We start from the raw sequence: 19832 nt of genomic DNA, 5'->3' as shown, positions 1-19832 counted from the left end.
ATGTACTACTTTCTAGGGGATTTGGGTATCTCTTCTCGATGACTCTCTTACCTCACAATATTAGATCTTGAAAGCTTAAACTCTTGTGTTGATGAGTAGCTGCTTTTATAATGCCAAGAGTCATATGATGGTCTTAAGAAGGTTTTTGTTAATCCTTACCAAAATAGGAGTAGGAATCTTGATTCCTATTTGGATTTGTTAATCCCTTTTTGCACAGAATTTGACAAGCTATTTTGAATCAACATCGTTTTTGAATGCATTTGAAAACTGTGTTCATAGGTGGCTAAAACTTTAGGAAACCATATCAAGAGTCAGAGTTTTCCAGCACCCTCCATATATATATATATATATATATATATATATATATATATATATATATATATATATATGTAAACACAGAAACTTAGAAATCTCAGTACTTTGAAAATATATAGAGAGAAGAAACAGAGGTGAAATATAAAGTGTGTTGTTTGCAGTATCGCCGGTTGTGATTGTGATCGTGATCGAACTGAATTTGATAAATAAAGTTGAGTTGTTTGAGTGTTTTTTGTGAAGTTTAGAATGGGATCAGAGGATTTTGCAGTGCTGCTGCCAAAGCCGAAGACGGTGAACGGCGACGATGGTTACGTTCTTAAAGATGTTCCTCACTTGTCGGATTATGTTCCAAACCTCCCTGTATACTCTCTCTCTCTCTCTCTCTCTCTCTCTTTCCCCTTAAGAACACGGCATAAAGCTTGGGACTTTTTCTAATTTTCTTGTGTTTTCCATTCGTTCTTTATAGCATTCCAGACACATTCTCCTTGTGCCAAGATGTATATCTGCATTCTGGCTTTCCAATAGGAAAATTTTGTGCCAATCAGGGCTGGTGGCCTGTTGTTTGATAGTCCTTCTCTTGGAAATTCCATTAGGATCCTGCTAGTAACTTAAGCAGTTTGGCTCTGATACCAATTGATATATATATATATATATATATATATATATATATATATATATATATATATATATATATATATATATGCAACACACAGTGATGTTAAAACTGACGTTGTAACACAAACAATTTGTAACGCGGTTCGGGTAAACAACCCTAATCTGTGATGCACTTCTCAATTTGAGAATTTGCCTAAATCCACTAAAAGCTTAGTATTTAAAGTACACTGTTTGGAACCTGAGATTCCACAATAGAATGATCTTTCCTATCGGACTATTGAGACCTAAACACATGTACTACTTTCTAGGGGATTTGGATATCTCTTCTCGATGACTCTCGTACCTCACAATATTATATCTTGAAAGCTTAAACTCTTGTGTTGATGAGTAGCTGCTTTTATAATGCCAAGAGTCATATGATGGTCCTAAGAAGGTTTTTGTTAATCCTTACCAAAATAGGAGTAGGAATCTTGATTCCTATTTGGATTTGGTAATCCCTTTTTGCACAAAATTTGACAAGCTATTTTGAATCAACACCGTTTTTTGATACAGTACCGTTAGACCCGTTTTTGAATCCATTTGAAACCTATGTTCATAGGCGGCTAAAACTTTAGGAAACCATTTCAGGAGTCAAAGTTTTCCAGCACCCTCCACATATATATATATATATATATATATATATATATATATATATATATATATATATATACACACACACATATATGTACACATAGAAACTTAGAAATCTCAGTACTTTGAAAATATATAGAGAGAGGAAACAGAGGTGAAATATAAAGTGTGTCGTTTGCAGTATCACCGGTTGTGATTGTGATCGTGATCGAATTGAATTTGATAAATAAAGTTGAGTTGTTTGAGTGTTTTTTGTGAAGTTTAAAATGGGATCAGAGGGTTTTGCAGTGCTGTTGCCGAAGCCGAAGACGGTGAACGGCGACGATGGTTACATTCTTGAGGATGTTCCTCACTTGTCAGGTTATGTTCCAAACCTCTCTGTATACTCTCTCTCTCTCTCTCTCTCTTTCCCCTTAAGAACACGGCATACAGCTTCAGACTTTTTCTAATTTTCTTGTGTTTTTTGTTGCAGACATATCCCAACCATTTGCAAGACAATCCTTCATATTCTGTTCTTAAGTAAGTTGTTTCATATTCTTGTTCTTTTCCCCCCAAAAAATAGTAAATTAAGATTCCAATTTTTTTTTCTTGAGAAAGAATTCAAGATTCCAATTTTGATTGATGTTTTTACAACTTTTTTAATTTACAGGCAGTATTTTGTGGGTGTGGATTGTAACATCTTACCATGATTGGTGCAAGATTTATTATGGCCTTAATAGCCATTAAGGAGTGCTAATGGTAACAGTTGTAACGGTTACCGTTACAACTGTTACAAAGCCTATATTGATGGTTAGATAGGCTATATAAGTGAGGTCCTCCCACTACTTAAGTACGGTCATTATCCTGACAAAATATACACCATCTTATTATACTTGAGACAAGTGAGAGTCACTCTGCCCAAATCACTGCAGAAATTCAACAAAGGCATTCTACATCATCACTATGGCAAATCAAGCAAACAACTATGGCTGGAGGTTAGTCCTTATTATCGCATATACATTGATTTATAAGTGTATATGTGCCTATTATTTCTTACATGGATGACACAGTTGTCCAAAAGGTCAGTCCTTTTCCACAAATAACAAATAGTAAATTAGTAAGTTGGTACTAGTTAGGAGTACCCAGGATATGATAGGATGTTTTTTCTTGAACATCTTAATTTATTGATTCAGTAAATGTTTTACAGGTAGTTGTTGGCAAGGATAGCCCAAGAGGAACACATTTTCGTCGTGCAGGACCGCGCCAAAAGGTGAGTTTTGGTTTGTAAAATGTCAAAAAAAATTAGACATGATGGTGTTGTGTGAATCAAATTAAACTAAATCTTTGATATCATCTATTATCTCAGGTTTATTTCAAGTCAGATGAGGTGAATGCATGTATTGTTACATGTGGAGGATTATGTCCTGGCCTGAACACAGTGATAAGAGAAATAGTATGTGAGTTGCACCATATGTATGGTGTAAAGAAAGTTATGGGAATAGATGTAAGTACACAGTTCTTGTGTTTAATTAATTTGCAGTTTGATCTTTTGGGTCTAATGAATCCAATTCTGGGTGTGCAGGGTGGATATAAAGGCTTTTACTCGAAAAACTTGGTCCCTTTAACACCAAGTTTGTAAATCATATCCATAAACGCGGGGGAACCATCTTTGGGACATCTCGATGGGGGCACGATACCAAATGGCCGATTTGTATTAGTGTAGTGTGCAACATCATTTTTGACAGTGGAGTATATATGCAATGCAGGGTATATAGCCATGTATGCCAAGCTTGCTAGCCGAGATGTTGATTGCTGCTTGATTCCCGAGTCCCCATTTTATCTCGAGTACATAGAGAAAACACTCAAACAACATCAACACATGGTGATTGTAGTAGCAGAAGGTGCAGGACAGGAGCTGCTTTCTGAGAACCTATTATCTTCTGCTAATCACAGGGATGCTTCAGGAAATAAGCTTTTAGAAGATGTTGGGCTATGGCTGTCTCAGAAGATTAAGGTAAATTAAAGTTGTTGTTTAGTATTTGCTGCAAATTAGAACCTAAAGAATATAATTTTTTTATTCATATGTAGATGTGAATTTTCCTTTCTTTATTCAGGACTACTGGGGTGAAATTTTTGAAAAGAAAACAAGTAGAGCAGTTAATAGAATTACAAGAAGGAGCTATAAATAAATTTTTCAAAAAATCAGAATCATCTAATGTAAAGAAAATTTGAATGACTAGTTCTAAGTAACCCACATTTTATGGTCAAAGTCCTTCACATTCACTTCTTATTTAAAGTTACCATTACAATGCAACATGCTAAGTTTATTTAAATTTGGTTTCTTTGGTTTTCTCAAATAGACTTTAATAAAAAAAAAATAAAATAAAAAAGAAGCAAACTCAATTTTCATTTCTTGCCATACAAAACAGTTCAATAAAAGAAACAACATTCGCATCTAACATTTAATTCGCGTTCGCACACACTTAATCTAATCTAAATCATTAAAAAATATTAGATGGATGTACATGATTTGTTCTCACGTTCTCACCTAAACAAGTGTTCTCATATGATCCTAAATATATATATATATATATATATATATATATATATATATATATATATATATATATATGTGTGTGTGTGTGTGTGTGTGTGTGTGTGTGTGTGTGTGTGTATAATATCATAACATATTGTTATTTATGTTATATACGGATAAATTTAGTTTGGATATGAATTGTAAAAATCTTACATATATTAAACTTAAAAGTAAAAATTATATATATTCCATTTAAGCCTAACATATTCAAAAATATTTTAACTATAAGGTCTAAAAATCATTTGAAATTAAACTTGTGCTATAGAAAACAGAAATTGAAAACAGAGAATAAAAATTGAAAAATTAGAAAATAAAAAACAGATAAAAGTTTGATGAAGTAAACATGTTATAATTTCAATCAACTAGCTTATTGATGTAAAGGAATCGTTGGAATGCTACAGGAAGGCATTGGGGCATATTATAAAGTATGAGAAATCAGCCATTTACTTGAGCACAAATATTTGGAATGGGGTGAGGTGAAAAATATTCGATCTGTAAGAAAGGAGGGAAGGAGTTGATATGAATTATTTAGGGCTTTCATCAGTCATTAGGAGAAACAAAAGGAAGCAACTTAACCCTTGGTATATTTGTTGTAGCTTCAAGCATCCCAGGGAATGGAGTACGTACCCCGACCAAAGGAAAAGAGAAACACTGAGTTAGTTGGATCAAGAAGCAAAATAAATAGTAAATATTCACTCCAAAATTTGAAACATGCAGAGGAAGCCCGGTGTCTTCTTTTAACTTAGTTCTTCTAAATGTTAAAGATATATTACCGTCATTTACTTTTGTAACTATTTCTCATGTCAACTAGGGTATGTAGCACATGCTCTAGGTAGGAAAACATGTCCTATATCTGTATGACAGAAGTGGAAGTTTGTCCCTCTGTCTTTTATCATTAACAATATGTACTTTGATCTGAATTAATGAATTAGTTGTTGGAGATAATGAACGACAATCGATTTAATATCCCAAAAATAATATTTATATATACACACACTAGTATATAAAATATTATTGGATATTTATCCGTAATATATATATACACACAAATATATATAAAACGGATCCAAAGGTTATATATACATATATATCTACGAAAAAGATATACCAATATATATCAACCAAAATTGAAACTAATAATCCTCAGATTATGAGTCCAATCCAAAAATATATCAAAAAAAGAGAGAACGGATTTTTGCTTAAAAGCATAATCCAAACAAGAAAGAAGGAGAAGGAAGAAAGAAATGTACGAGTTAGGCGAGTGCCTTTCTTTCCTTAAAACCTTATTTGCCACGTCCCAAAAGTGCTAGGAGCGTTGTGGCCTAGGTCTCCCAGGATAAAACGTACAACGGTTCGACGTTTGAGCACCCAAACGAACGAACCCGGCGAACAAGAGCACGGGCAAAAGTACAGCTTCAAGAATGGAGTAGAAGCAGAAGTATTTTGAGGCTTGGAAAAATTATTTTCTTGTGTATTATTGTTACTTTTTCCCTTAGAAAAATTCTGCTGCACTCTACCCCTTCTTATATAGGGAGTGGGGAGTGAATAGCCTTTATTATGGCATTTAGAGGCATCCCTTCAACTCTTGTAACATCAACCATTAACATGGGTGTTAATTCAAAAATTAAAATTGAAATTAATTCCATAACAGCTGAATTAAATCCTAACAGTCACAAACAAGAGTTTCAGGCCGAGTAGTTTCGGCCATCAGTTCGTGGCATTGCTTAAGAGTTTCAGGCCGAGTAGTTTCGGCCATCAGTTCGTGGCAGTGAAACATTGTTTATATTTCCCGCAAAGTCTGCCAATTTTCGAATGCATTATTATGAGATTTGATTTGCACCCTCTTGCACGCAAGAGAGAGCCTCTATACTATACAATTCAATAAGCTTAAAAAGAGCTCATGTATAAATAATGGGGCAAATCCTCTTCCCAAACCAATGTGGGACAAAAGCTCACTTTTTCCCTTCATTTTCCAATTCAAATGGGTCTACTTTGAGAATCAATATCTCATTCACCCATTATCCGTTTTGAGCGTACTATATATCAATATCTCCGTCTTACTACGAAGAACCCAAATCCACTTTGACCCGACTCAAATCGGAAGTGGACCCCACTGATAATTGTACCACAAAATAGCCACTTAATATGCCATTTTATGCCATTTTAAGCTATTTTTTTCCAACAATCCCCCACATGAATGAAAAATTGATTTTCATGGTATTTTGAAATCGGAAACAAACTGTGTTCAACGGTCGATCCCTGCATAGGATAGGTAGGGATCACTATACCCTTTGAACCTTCCCTTGTAAAGATATGTTTACTCTACTGGCTGTACGGTAGAACGCGATGTCTTTGAACCGACTGCCGTTTGTGTAGACGATGACATATCTCACACAGGAACCTCCCAACCATGCTCTGTTCTCATGAGTGTGCCCATTTTGGTCGTGGGTCACCGTCCTGGTTCTGCAAGAGTTTGTGAAGAATTGCGCCCATCAATTCTCCTTTGAAGCGACCCTCACTTCTCTCTCACATAGGTGATTCTTTCCCGAGTATCCCGCATACTCACACATGTCAACCGACATTTGAATTATTAAAGCATCAACATGCTAACCTTGCGCGGGAGTCACTGTTTCTAACGAGGAGTGGTAGGGAGTCCGAGACCCCACAGTGACACGCTCCGTTCCATAATTTAGTTGTCCCATTGAACCTAGGTGCCAGCTAGGTTGGGTATCCACTATAGAACTTTTAGTCCAAGGGCTTTAGACCCAATCCTCGTTCCAACTTCTCCACAACCATTTGCTTACCCTCGGGTTAGCGAGTTTGCGGCCGCTACGTTATCTTTTGACATCACGTAGTCAATAGAGATAACCCCCGTTGTGAGAAATTGTTTAATGGTATTATATCTACGACTTATAAGTCTAGACTTACCATTCCACATTTAACTCTGTACTTAACCAATTTTGGCTTGACTATCGCAATGCACACAAATTGGAGGTACGAGTTCACCACTAGGAATATTCTCGAAATAATGGCTTAGCAATTCGGCCTACTCGCTCGCGACACGAGTGTAAGGCTCTTAGCTTTGATCCCGTCGGATTTTAGCTATCACAAATTCATTTCGAGAATTTCCGTCCAACCGACTGCACTGGCCTACGTAAAGACGTAGCTTTTGATGGACTTAGCGTCCTTTGATATCCGTGCTATACTTTCCAAGTACGGCTAGATATCCCACGTTGTGCAGTCCAAAGTCACAAGCATACATAAGTATCTCATAACTTCCACTATTGCCTTCTAGTGCGTAACACTAGGGTTACTCGTATGTCTACCGAGTTCATTAACCGCAGAGGCAATGTCCGACCTAGTACAACCCATTGTATACAATTAAACTACCAATAATCTGAATGTATTCTCCATGAGAAGTACAATACTCGTGATTATTGGCTAGGTGTACGTTAGTATCTAACGGTGTCCAAGCCACTTGATTAACATCCTTTGCAAGGATTTAATCAACACAGTGAGATTGGCTCAACACGAGACCATACAGTGTTCTCACAATTTTAATCCCGAGGATTAAATCTGCCAACCCCATGTCAAATATCAAATTTAACATGTTCAAGGTAGAATTGATCATTTGATCGTTACTACCCACGTTGAGTTTATCGTGTATAGACAAATAGTGATAGCCTCGTCTATCGTACGCATTACGTAGACATTTATCACATTTGTTTATACTAAACTCGTGACACATCATTGTATGATCAAAACCTACATGCCAAATACTAAGGCAATTGTTTCAAACCATACAATGATCTCACCAATTACACATTTTCTTTCCCTAGCGTGGAACCACAAAACCCTCGGGTTGTTCCATGTCTATTAAGAAAGCGATACATCCATTTCGATAAACTTCCAAGTTTCGGTAAACAGCTCTTGGGAAGTATCATCCTAATGGATTTCATTCTCATCACAAGAGAATATATATTGAAGTAACTGTGGCACTCGCATTGCATGTAATTTAAAATTACAAGCTCGGCCATTTTACTTCGATATAACCAACCGATTTTATCTTCCGACTAGTGATCCGTTTAGGATCTAGAGGTTTTACAACCCGAAGGAAGAACAACCAGTTCCAAGTATGATTCTTTTAGATAGAATCTACTTCACGCTCGGTAGCCTCTCTCGGGTTGGTCTACCAGTAGAAGTCACCACTTCTACATATGTTCGAGGCTCATTTTCTAACAACCATGTCAGAAAATCCAATTTCTTTTCTAGTAAACAAGTTAGATTGTGCGCATCACACTATAACATGTACGTCAGAAAAAATGGACCAAAGGATTTTTCAATCCTAGCTCTCTTGCTACATCTAGCTTTGAGCTCGGGTTCTCTTTCATACCCTTCAACCATAGCTACGCCGAAAGTTCCTTTCAACGTGTTAAGTCCTTTATTGATCCTTCACAAAAATACATCTTCCAAGAACGATGAATTTCTTGAATCAATCTTTCGTGTTCTTATGTACATCCAAACTCTTGGACTCGTGTACTAAGAACCAATACACACCTTTGGCAAGACAACCCCACATTTCAGGCATTGGTAGGAAAACTTCCTACGTACCCACAATTCGTAAGAATTTCATGCGGGCAACCTTATTTAAAAGGTACTTACTTCCAAAGTATTATCTCACCCCTCATACTTTGAGGTAGACCCGAACTTATCAACGTTTTGATATTTATGTTCGACAACAACGTTCGATTGAGGTGAATACCGTGTCGTATGCTCGAGTACGATACCAACGCTTTCGCAGAAATCACCAACAGGTGTTTCATATTCACTACATCGATTGTTCATAACCGCATTAATCCACGATTAATTTGGTTTTTCTCTTTTTATTCTTTAAAGAGTAAACATGTGTTACACGCCAACACATCTCGTAGGTGCTAACAGATTAGCCCTCACGAATCCATTCGGCTTTCACCGATTGACCACAAACCCGAATCAGTGCTTCCAGAAATTGAAGCACGAATCAGTGCTTAGTAGTGACGCACGAAACATGCTACACAAGGCACGAATCAATGCTGCCAAACTAACGCATCGATTCCAAAGCAATCTTTATTGCTTTTAAATTATAAACTCATAGCAACATTCGGTTGCTTAATTTATAATTCTAGTGCTACCTAGCGCAAGGATTATTAGTTAATTTCACAATTAACCAAAAACTCCTTTCGTGCTAATCACATAACACTCTTACAACGCTAAATTTAATTAGCCATATACGAAAGATTTAAGCAAAGTAGATTAGCATTAAGACCAATCATAATCTAGCACCTTTATTGCTATTACCAAAGCACCAAATGCTTAAGTTTCCAACACATAGAGGTGCAGCCACCAAGTGGCCGAAAGTGCCTAATTAAGCACTCTACCTAGTGCTTAATAGCACTATTGCAGTGTTCTAATTTGCACTTCAAAGTGCCAAATAAAACTGCACTTTCCATTAGTGCTACAAAAGCACTATTCACCAAAACACAATTTGTCTCAAATTAAATATACTAGTATAATTTGGAATTTTCGATCAAGTTAATTATAACACAATTAACGAGAACAAATCAACCAAATTTTCCAACTAGTTGAAACACACTTATATAATCGTTCTCAAAATATTAATTAAAATATTCAACAATTGAGCTGTGACGCTCACGATTATATAGCTATCCCAATTTTTTGACAAATTGATCCTTGAAATCCTTATCGTTCTACATGAACCAGGACCGCAGTCCTTTTACGGGATTTCAAACATGTAACACGCTTGTTACATTTCGTTCCGGCCGTTAAGCCATTTTAGCATTTTCCACATAATGCCCCGTGATGCACTATGCACCCATATTGAATCATTTCATACATTTGACATTATTCTAGTTAATAATTCGTATGTACCAAGATTCAACTCAATGGAACAATTATATTTTTTTTATTCAAATAAAAATATTCCAAGGATACTACAACATTTATTCAAAATAAATACATTGGAAACATATTTCCTTATTCCTATCTCGTAGTGATCCTTCAAACCCGTGTGCCTTGTTCCATTCTCAACCGTCCACTCCACAAAGGGTGGTCCATTGCGCACATCGGGGGTACCTCGGTTGTGACCTCACTCGTCCAACCATCCACATGTTTTAAACATAGCGAAGTTGTCCTCAACCTTTTCACCAGGATGACGATTCGCTTTGTAGTGGCAATTTTCCTTCTTCTCATAATCTTCATGAAAGCTAAGCTTCCGCTTGCCTTTCCTTTGATTATTGTTGAAGACTTTGGTTATACTACAATAGTCCTCAGACCATGTAGTCATTACACCATCATAGGATCCTTCGTGGCTTTTAGTCGATCCACTAGACAACACAATAGGTACCAATTGTGTGCCATTAGCCACAGGTCTACCGGATCGTGAACCAAAGTTCTCCGGAGCACCATCGTGTGTTTTTGCAACTCCCATGGAAATATTATTTCCAACGTTGCCGCCGTCAACCGGCATCACGGAATGTGCAACATCGTTGCCTTTCCGACCATTTGAATGTGCACCTCCGGCAACATTCACGGATCCAATACTTTTGGACTCCACCGATTTGTTCATTATCAGAAATAAATAAGGTTTTAAGATTGTTGGAGATAATGAACGACAATCGATTTAATATCCCAAAAATAATATTTATATATACACACACTAGTATATAAAATATTATTGGATATTTATCCGTAATATATATATACACACAAATATATATAAAACGGATCCAAAGGTTATATATACATGTATATCTACGAAAAAGATATACCAATATATATCAACCAAAATTGAAACTAATAATCCTCAGATTATGAGTCCAATCCAAAAATATATCAAAAAAAGAGAGAACGGATTTTTGCTTAAAAGCATAATCCAAACAAGAAAGAAGGAGAAGGAAGAAAGAAATGTACGAGTTAGGCGAGTGCCTTTCTTTCCTTAAAACCTTATTTGCCACCTCCCAAAAGTGCTAGGAGCGTTGTGGCCTAGGTCTCCCAGGATAAAACGTACAACGGTTCGACGTTTGAGCACCCAAACGAACGAACCCGGCGAACAAGAGCACGGGCAAAAGCATAGCTTCAAGAATGGAGTAGAAGCAGAAGTATTTTGAGGCTTGGAAAAATTATTTTCTTGTGTGTTATTGTTACTTTTTCCCTTAGAAAAATTCTGCTGCACTCTACCCCTTCTTATATAGGGAGTGAGGAGTGAATAGCCTTTATTATGGCATTTAGAGGCATCCCTTCAACTCTTGTAACATCAACCATTAACATGGGTGTTAATTCAAAAATTAAAATTAAAATTAATTCAAAATTAATTCCATAACAGCTGAATTAAATCCTAACAGTCACAAACAAGAGTTTCAGGCCGAACTTTCGGCCTAAGTAGTAGTTTCGGCCATCAGGCCGAAACCACTACTTTCGGCTTGTTTCGTGGTGGCCATGCAAAAAATTGTTTCGTGACAGTGAAACATTGTTTATATTTCACCAACCACACAATTGCTTCGTGGCAGTGAAACATTGTCACATTTCATTTCAAGTGAAACATTGTTTCATTCGTGGTGGCCCCACACAATTGCTTCGTGGCAGTGAAACATTGTCACATTTCATTTCAAGTGAAACATTGTTTCATTCGTGGTGGCCCACGAAAGTTTCAGCATTACACCACCACGAAAGTAAGTTTCATTGAAACAATTGTTTCATGGCTAAATTGGAAAATGATACCAAAATATAGCCCGCAAGGTCTGCCAATTTTCGGATGCATTATGAGATTTGATTTGCACCCCCTTGCGCGCAAGAGAGAGCCTCTATGCTATACAATTCAATAAGCTTAAAAAGAGCTCATGTATAAATAATGGGGCAAATCCTCTTCCCAAACCAATGTGGGACAAAAGCTCACTTTTTCCCTTCATTTTCCAATTCAAATTGGTCTACTTTGAGAATCAATATCTCATTCACCCATTATCCGTTTTGAGCGTACAATATATCAATATCTCCGTCTTACTACGAAGAACCCAAATCCACTTTGACCCGACCCAAATCGGAAGTGGACCCCACTGATAATTGTACCACAAAATAGCCATTTAATATGCCATTTTATGCCATTTTAAGCTATTTTTTTCCAACATTAGTTTTTTCCAAAAAAAAAAAAGCTTAATCATTGATTTTCAGTTTCACTATAACGATTTAGTTTGCCAAACAGAAATGATGGTTGGTTTTGTGGCAATTCCGTCTTTATGGTAATTAGGTATTAGACAGTTAGATTGTTATGAGTTGGTTAGAGCTAAATGTGTAACAGTTACCTATCTCTCTGCTAATCTCTGTGTATAAGTAGTCCTGTAATCTACGCTCAATAAACACACATTTATTATTTCACCAATGTGGTATCAGTTTGCTTTGTCGATCCTATGGCAACCAACGACATTCCCTCATCAACTCCCAATTCCCCCGACGGCTCTACTGGTGCCGTCACCGGAGCCGGTCATTGGAGCTCCAACATGCTACAACAAGCTCATCATTACGTCTCCCTCGAACTCACATCTGCCAATTATCTCTTCTGGAAAGCCCAACTAGTACCTTTTCTGCGAGGACATAATCTGTATGGATATGTCGACGGAACCATGGCGTGTCCTCCAGAAACTCTCCCCTGCTACACCAACTGCTAATCCGTTTCACGCAACTTGGGTCCAACAGGACCAGTCTATTTTAAGTATGTTGATCTCCTCCATGTCGGAGGAGGTTCTATATCTTGCGATCGGCCACAACACAACGCGATCGGTATGGGTCTCCATCGAGACTGCTCTCGGCTCCGCCTCCCGTGCGCGTTCACTCAGCCTCCTGACTCAGCTCCAAAGTCTCCGGCAAGGGGACTCCGCTCCAACAGAGTATCTGGGCAGGGCTCAAGTGCTGGTCGAACAGCTTACCCAGGCAGGACGCCCAATCGGACTGGATGAACAGAATATCCATGTCTTCCGGGGACTTCGACCGGAATACCGAAGCCTCGTCGCCTCCTTCACCACTAAGAATACGCCGCTGACGATCCCGGAAGTGTCCGATCTTCTGTCTACCCACCACTATCTGTTCCCAGAGGACTCCATTCCTTCGTCTCTTTCGCCGGCAGCGATGGTTGCGCAACACTCGGCGGCACCCCCTAGTAATGGTCGCGGTCGCGGTCGTCATAATAACAATCGCGGCCACAATCGTGGCCAGAGAGGTCGCGGAGGTGGAGTCCGCTGCCAGTTGTGCGACGCCACCGGGCACACTGCCCTGATTTGCTACCGGAGGTTTGTTGATGTTGGCGGGCAGCGCAACGCGCTATCGCAGTATGGGCAACCGGCGGCCGTACCTCCACAAGCTGACATGTCCTCGCATCAACCGCAGGAGGACTTTAATTCAGCACCTTTTAACAATGTTTGGTGTCCCGACACTAGGGCCAACGCTCATGCAACACCGAATGTGGCGACTCTCAACAACGTGGAACAATATGGTGGTGATGAGACGTTACGCGTAGGTGATGGTTCAGGTCTGTCGATCTTGAACACAGGTTCAGTTACTCTTCCATCTAGTTCTCGGTCACTGTTTCTAAATAGTGTTCTACACGTACCTAAGTTAAAAGCATCACTGTTACCTGTACACAAATTTACACGTGACAATAACGTTTACTTCGAGTTTCATCCCTCTCATTTTCTTATGAAGGACCGTACAACCAACCAAGTTCTTCTTAGCGGCCCCAGTCATGGTGGGATGTACGCTCTGCCTACGGCTTCCCCAGTTGCGTTAGTTTTAGCCAAAGTGTCACCCAGGATATGGCATAACCGTCTCGGTCACCCTCACCCTCGCGTCTTGCGTCAGGTTCTTTCTGGTTGTCCAGTTGATGGGTCTTTTTCCTCTTTAAATAAATTGTGTACAGCATGTCAATTGGGCAAGTCTGCGCGCTTCCCGTTGGCATGCGTCGAACAATCTAGTAAACATGTACTCGACTTAGTATTCACGGACATTTGGGGATCAGCCCCGGTCCCGTCAGTTGATGGTTTTAAATATTTTGTGCTCTTCGTTGATGACTATTCACGATTTATTTGGTACTATCCCTTAAAATTAAAATCCGATATATATTCCGTTTTTGCCAAATTTCGCACTTACGTAGAAAAATATTTTTCAACGACAATTAAGTGCATTCAATCAGATATGGGTGGGGAGTATCGAAAGTTAAACACGCTATGCTGGAATTGCTCATCGCCAATCTGCTCCACATACCCACGAACAAAACGGGCGTGTGGAGCGGCGAAACCGGCATGTGGTAGAAACCGGGCTAACCTTACTCGCCCAAAGTCCTGTTCCTCAAAAATATTGCTCCTTTGCTTTCGAGTCCGCGGTGCATCTAATAAACCGCCTACCGTCCACAGTCACACAAAATGTCAGTCCTTACTCCCTCCTGTACCACAAGTCTCCCAATTATAGTCTTCTAAGGGTTTTTGGGTGCGAGTGCTTCCCATGTCTCCGTCCATATAACAAACACAAGATGGATTTTCGGTCCACTCCTTGTGTGTTTCTGGGATACCCAGATTCTATCCTTGGTTACAGGTGCTTGGATAGACAGACCGGGCGGGTGTATTTTGCAAGACATGTCCGCTTTAATGAGGACATATTTCCATATCAACAACAGCAGTAGCAACATACCACTGGTGTCCCCACAACCAGCGCTACATCACCATGAGCCAGCGCAAGCATTCACTTGGGACCCCAACCTGTTCCAGTTGCACCAGTTGCCGCACCGCAACCTCGGCCTAGGCGTCTACCACCGCGTCCACCGGCCTCGGCTTCAACCAGCCACCTTCCGGCCCAGCCTCCAGTCATACCGCCTTCGTCATCTTCAGTAGAGGCGACGTCTTCATCTCTTCAGCCCAACAACCTTGTCGTCCACCACCACCCACGGGCGTCGTCGCATAAGGTCCATCGTACGCACACATGGCATGCAGCTGCGCACCACGACGCATGTGAAGCGTCGTCCTACCGCCTTGGTGGCTTCGGTCGAAGATGATGAGCCCTCTTGTCATACTCAAGCTATCAAGTCACCACAATGGCGTGCCGCGATGGATGCTGAATTCAACGCCCTTTTGCAAAATAATACATGACGCCTTGTACCTGTAACAGAAAATATGAATGTAATAGGTAGTAAATGGGTGTTTCGCATTAAGCGGAAATCTGATGGAACCGTGGAACGATACAAGGCCCGCTTAGTGGCCAAGGGGTTTAATCAAATCCCGGGCGAAGATTATCTTGAAACCTACAGCCCTGTGGTTAAGCCTACCACCATACGGCTGTTGCTGGCGTTTGCCGTGTCAGCTAACTGGACCATGCGCCAGCTAGATGTGCACAACGCGTTCCTCAATGGCCACATAGAAGAAGATATATACATGCGGCAGCCGCCAGGCTACGCAAATCCCAGCTTTCCTGATTATGTGTGCAAACTCCAACGCTCGTTGTACGGGCTCAAACAAGCCCCCGCATGCGTGGTTCAAGCGTTTGCATGGCTTCTTGCTGCAGGTTGGGTTTCGTCCTTCAAAGACGGACATCTCCTTGTTCATCTTCGATTCAGGGCAGGTTCGCATGTATGTCCTGGTCTACGTAGATGACATCTTACTCCTTGGGAACGACTCCGACGTGCTGGACACCGTCCTTAAGCAACTTGCCACGACCTTTCGCATCCATGACCTTGGTGTACCACGTTTTTTCCTCGGTATTGAAGCCACTTACGCCAAGGGTGTTCTAATCCTATCCCAACAACGGTACATGACCGAACTACTCAAGAAGGCCGGCATGGAGACGTGCAAAGAACTTCTACGCCTATGTCCCTAACTACTACAACTACGACAGAATCCCCGCTTCTCGATGATCCAACCGCCTACAGGCGTCTTGTTGGGTCCTTGATGTACCTCCTCATTACTCGTCCGGATCTTTCTTTTGCAGTAAATCGCTTGTGCCAGTTTATGCACAAGCCAACAGAAGACCATTGGGCGTCGCTGAAACGGGTCCTTCGCTATGTCCAAGGGACGCAACATCTAGGTCTTCATCTCTTACCAGCCCCGACTCCAGTTGTGCATGCTTTCTCTGAATCAGACTGGGTCGGGTGCTCAATTGATCGCAAGTCTACGTCAGGTTATGCGGTTTTTCTCGGTCCCAATCTTGTTTCCTGGGTGTCTCGGAAGCAGCGAACGGTTGCCCGCTCCTCCACAGAAGCCGAGTACAAAGCCTTGGTAGATGCTGCAGCTGAGGTAACCTGGATAGAATCGCTGTTACGGGAACTTGGGTTACACCCACCGACTGTGCCAGTCTTGTGGTGTGACAACTTGGGTGCCACATACCTCTGTGCCAACCCAGTTTTTCACGCACGGACCAAACATGTTGAGGTCGATTATCACTTCGTCCGTGACAAGGTATCCGCAGGAGGGTTGAAGTTCAATTTTGTGTCTACTCGTGATCAGCTTGCTGACATTTTCACCAAACCGCTGCCTGCGAAACGGTTTCATGATTTAAGGTCCAAGCTTGGCGTGGTCCCTAGTCCCCCGTCAGCTTGAGGGGGAGTATTAGACAGTTAGATTGTTATGAGTTGGTTAGAGCTAAATGTGTAACAGTTACCTATCTCTCTGCTAATCTCTGTGTATAAGTAGTCCTGTAATCTACGCTCAATAAACACACATTTATTATTTCACCAATCTTAGGAGAGTTAATTCCACCGGAGGTCCCTTGTCTTTGGTGGTAATTTCAAATTTAGTCGCAGACTATCGTTTTTGTCATTTTACATTCCAGACTATCGTTTTTTGAACACTTTTAGTCATTTTCATGATTTTTTTTTCTATTTTTAGTAAAGAAATTTTTGTCTCTTAATATTTTTCTTTTATTATTTTTCCAGTTTCAACAAATTTAATTGGTTTAGGACTTTACTAAAAATTGGTTGAAAAATATGATTACTTACATAAAGTTCTATACTAATTAGGAGGGTCAAATTAGGAAAGGTGAAGGATTATTTAAGAAGAATAAACAAGTTTAGGAGCAACGGGAGCCCCACACGACGTACGCAATCAGTAAAGCCCGTTCTTTTGCTCAGAACCGAAGATAAACTCTCTCTCTCTCTCTCTCTCTCTCTTCCGTTTGTTTGCACAGAAAACGGAAGATAAACGCTCCCTCCTCTCTCTCTCTCTCTCTGTCTCTCTCTCTCTCTCTCTCCCTACGCGATCTCTCAATCCCTTCTCCAGTTCTCCGGTCAGTTCCCCTATCCATCTAACGCTCGATTTCTTCTGTTTTTTACACAATCAATTTTCTTTTCTGCGTGTTTGGATCTTGCCTGATTCGATTGCAACTTCTATTGTTTCTCTTCTTTTAAATTATTGTGGTTTATCGCTTCTCCTGGTTGTCTTGTTATGAGATTATTATCTTTTTGGTGATCGACCGTATAGGGTATCTCCTTTCTTTTCTTTTCTTTTTTCTTTTTCCCCCTTTAAAGTCTTTTGTGCTGTATTCATGTTAAAGTTTGGTATTGAGCTTCAATTTTTGGATCATTTTGTGTGTTATGAATAAATTTTCTTGATTGGTACGGGCCAGCTTGTAATTTGGTACAATTAGGGAAAAGAAAAAGAATTGAAGATAATAAAAGTGTTAAAGTTTCTTTTGTGGAGGGTTATGCCTTAAAAAAATTGTATTTTTGAGTTATTATTTCGTTCCTGTTATGGTTTGCAACTGGAGGATAATTTGTGGCTGTATAAATTGATTGAAGTTTCTTTTTGGAAGGTTTATGCTCAATAATAAATGGTTTAATGAGGTTTTGTGAAACTATGAATATTAATCTCATAAATAATTACTCCCTACTATTCTATTTCTGTTGTGGATTGTGTTCAAAGTTGAATGAAATTCGTATATTTGACTTGAACATGTATTTGTTGTACAGTTGAATGATTCTTTTCAAATTTAGAAGTATGTTGTGTGTGAAGCATTAGGGTGGGTGTTTATCCTAGAAGATTTGTAGAAGCAAGGAAAGAATTATGTCTTTTATCTATGGTTATAGATTATTGAGATACTATTCTAAGGATAGCTTTTTGCTGATATTTTATTTGGTTTGGATTTTGGTTTTTATGAGATACAAAAGGAACAACTTATTTCTAGTGACCTTTCAGTTTTGCAACTCGGTTCATGTGGCTAGATGAATTGCTAAGAGGGAGCTCTGCTCCTAGGATTGTGTATTTGAATTTGGTCCAATTATGAAGTGAAAATATGAAAATTTTCTTTTCAGTCTCTGCATTTAGCAACTCTGTTATCCCGGATTAGGTTAATAGTACATTTTATAATACATTAATACATAATTCTTGTTTTGTTGTCAGAGATATCTCATAGCTTTCTAGTTGCGGTTTGGGGAATGATTGATAATGGAAAGAAACATTTGTCTATATGTGTAATATCACACTAATGTTGTATACCTCTATATTGGATTTGTTGCAGAATAATAGAGATATGGAGCACGATGAGACAGGATGCCAACCCCATCCTGAAGGACCTATTTTGTGTGTCAACAACTGTGGCTTCTTCGGAAGTGCAGCAAACATGAACATGTGCTCCAAGTGTTACAAGGATATGATATTAAAACAAGAACAGGCTAAGCTTGCTGCATCATCAATTGAAAACCTTGTTAATGGATCAAGCAGTAATGAGAAGGGACCGGTTGCCATTGGCTCTATGGATGTGCATCCTAATTCGGTTGAAGTGAAGGATGTATCTATGCCGTCATCTCAAGCTTCGAGCTCTGTCAATGGTGCTGAGCCAAAGGCCAAGAAGGGGCCTAACCGATGCAGCAATTGCAATAAACGGGTTGGGTTAACTGGATTCAAATGCCGCTGTGGTGACCTTTTCTGTGGCTCACACCGCTACTCCGATAAACACGACTGCCCTTTCGACTACCGCACTGCTGCACAGGAGGCCATAGCCAAGGCCAATCCCGTTGTCAAGGCTGAAAAACTGGATAAGATCTAATAATGCCCTTCTGCTGAAACTCCTCAATTATATTCCAAAAACGGGCATCTTCAGATTGGCTACATCATGTCATTTCAGATACTTGGAAGCAAGGCAGTAAAAGAAAAAACGCGGAAGGTTGAACTCTCTCTTATTCTCGTTATGATTGGCAAGAATTCGTTTGTTGGGTCATGTTTCCAAGTTTAATGTGCTGGTTTGGTGGGTAATCGTCGTGATTAGGTTATGTGTAATTCTGGTTATTATGGCATCGTATCTCATGTCTAAAATGTTATGCACAGACCCTGGATAATATGGAGAAAATATCCAAAATGTCAATTGCCAGATTGTGATTGGGTTTGTAAATTATGCTTTTCACGTTCTTATAAGTGTGGTTTCACTTGCTCCGATCCACTTCAGACTACATATTTTTCTGTTTCTTTTTAACGGTTGACAACCCTACTTGTAGTATCCTTTCATGTAACTGTTTTACTCTTTTATATAGAAGAAATTAAAATAAGAAAAAATTAGGCCTTTGTTTAATCAACAAATTGTTTGACCTTTAAACACCCTAAGCTATAAAAAAAAAATGCTATGAGAGGTCCAACAATCTGAAATGAATAAGAATATAAAATTATAGTTTGAATACTGA

The 19832-nt window shown here is 39.4% G+C and overlaps 1 protein-coding gene across 4 annotated transcripts; it reads left to right on the top strand.

Annotated features, from left to right (window-relative positions):
• Positions 1-514: 514 nt before the first annotated feature.
• Positions 515-19599, top strand: LOC109160295 (zinc finger A20 and AN1 domain-containing stress-associated protein 8-like). Of its 4 annotated transcripts, none has more exons than XM_019308600.1 (3): positions 515-704; positions 17305-17446; positions 18677-19599. In XM_019308600.1, exons 1-3 carry the CDS (start codon positions 562-564, stop codon positions 19202-19204), a joined length of 813 nt encoding a protein of 270 aa, XP_019164145.1. In that variant the 5' UTR covers positions 515-561; the 3' UTR covers positions 19205-19599. The 4 variants fall into 4 exon arrangements, 3 of the variants coding, with proteins under 3 accessions (XP_019164145.1, XP_019164144.1, XP_019164146.1); XM_019308599.1 differs by having other exon boundaries at positions 515-708; positions 17306-17446; XM_019308601.1 differs by having other exon boundaries at positions 547-700; positions 17305-17438.
• The last annotated feature ends 233 nt before the right edge of the window (positions 19600-19832 follow it).

This window comes from Ipomoea nil, unplaced genomic scaffold (assembly GCF_001879475.1).
Source record: "Ipomoea nil cultivar Tokyo-kokei standard unplaced genomic scaffold, Asagao_1.1 scaffold2845, whole genome shotgun sequence".
NCBI classification, from domain to species: Eukaryota; Viridiplantae; Streptophyta; class Magnoliopsida; order Solanales; family Convolvulaceae; genus Ipomoea; species Ipomoea nil.
The sequence above is the reverse complement of the archived record's forward strand: the minus strand, read 5'-3'. Positions and strand labels throughout refer to the sequence as shown.

Excerpts from the sequence above, each read along its gene's own strand:
- LOC109160295 (XM_019308599.1), top strand. The coding sequence starts at position 562 with ATGGGATCAGAGGATTTTGCAGTGCTGCTGCCAAAGCCGAAGACGGTG. Across the intron at positions 709-17,305 it reads CTCTCTCTCTCTCTCTCTCT|TCTCTCTCTCTCTCTCTCTC; the intron begins TTCCCCTTAAGA and ends CCGAAGATAAAC. Across the intron at positions 17,447-18,676 it reads ATCCCTTCTCCAGTTCTCCG|AATAATAGAGATATGGAGCA; the intron begins GTCAGTTCCCCT and ends GATTTGTTGCAG.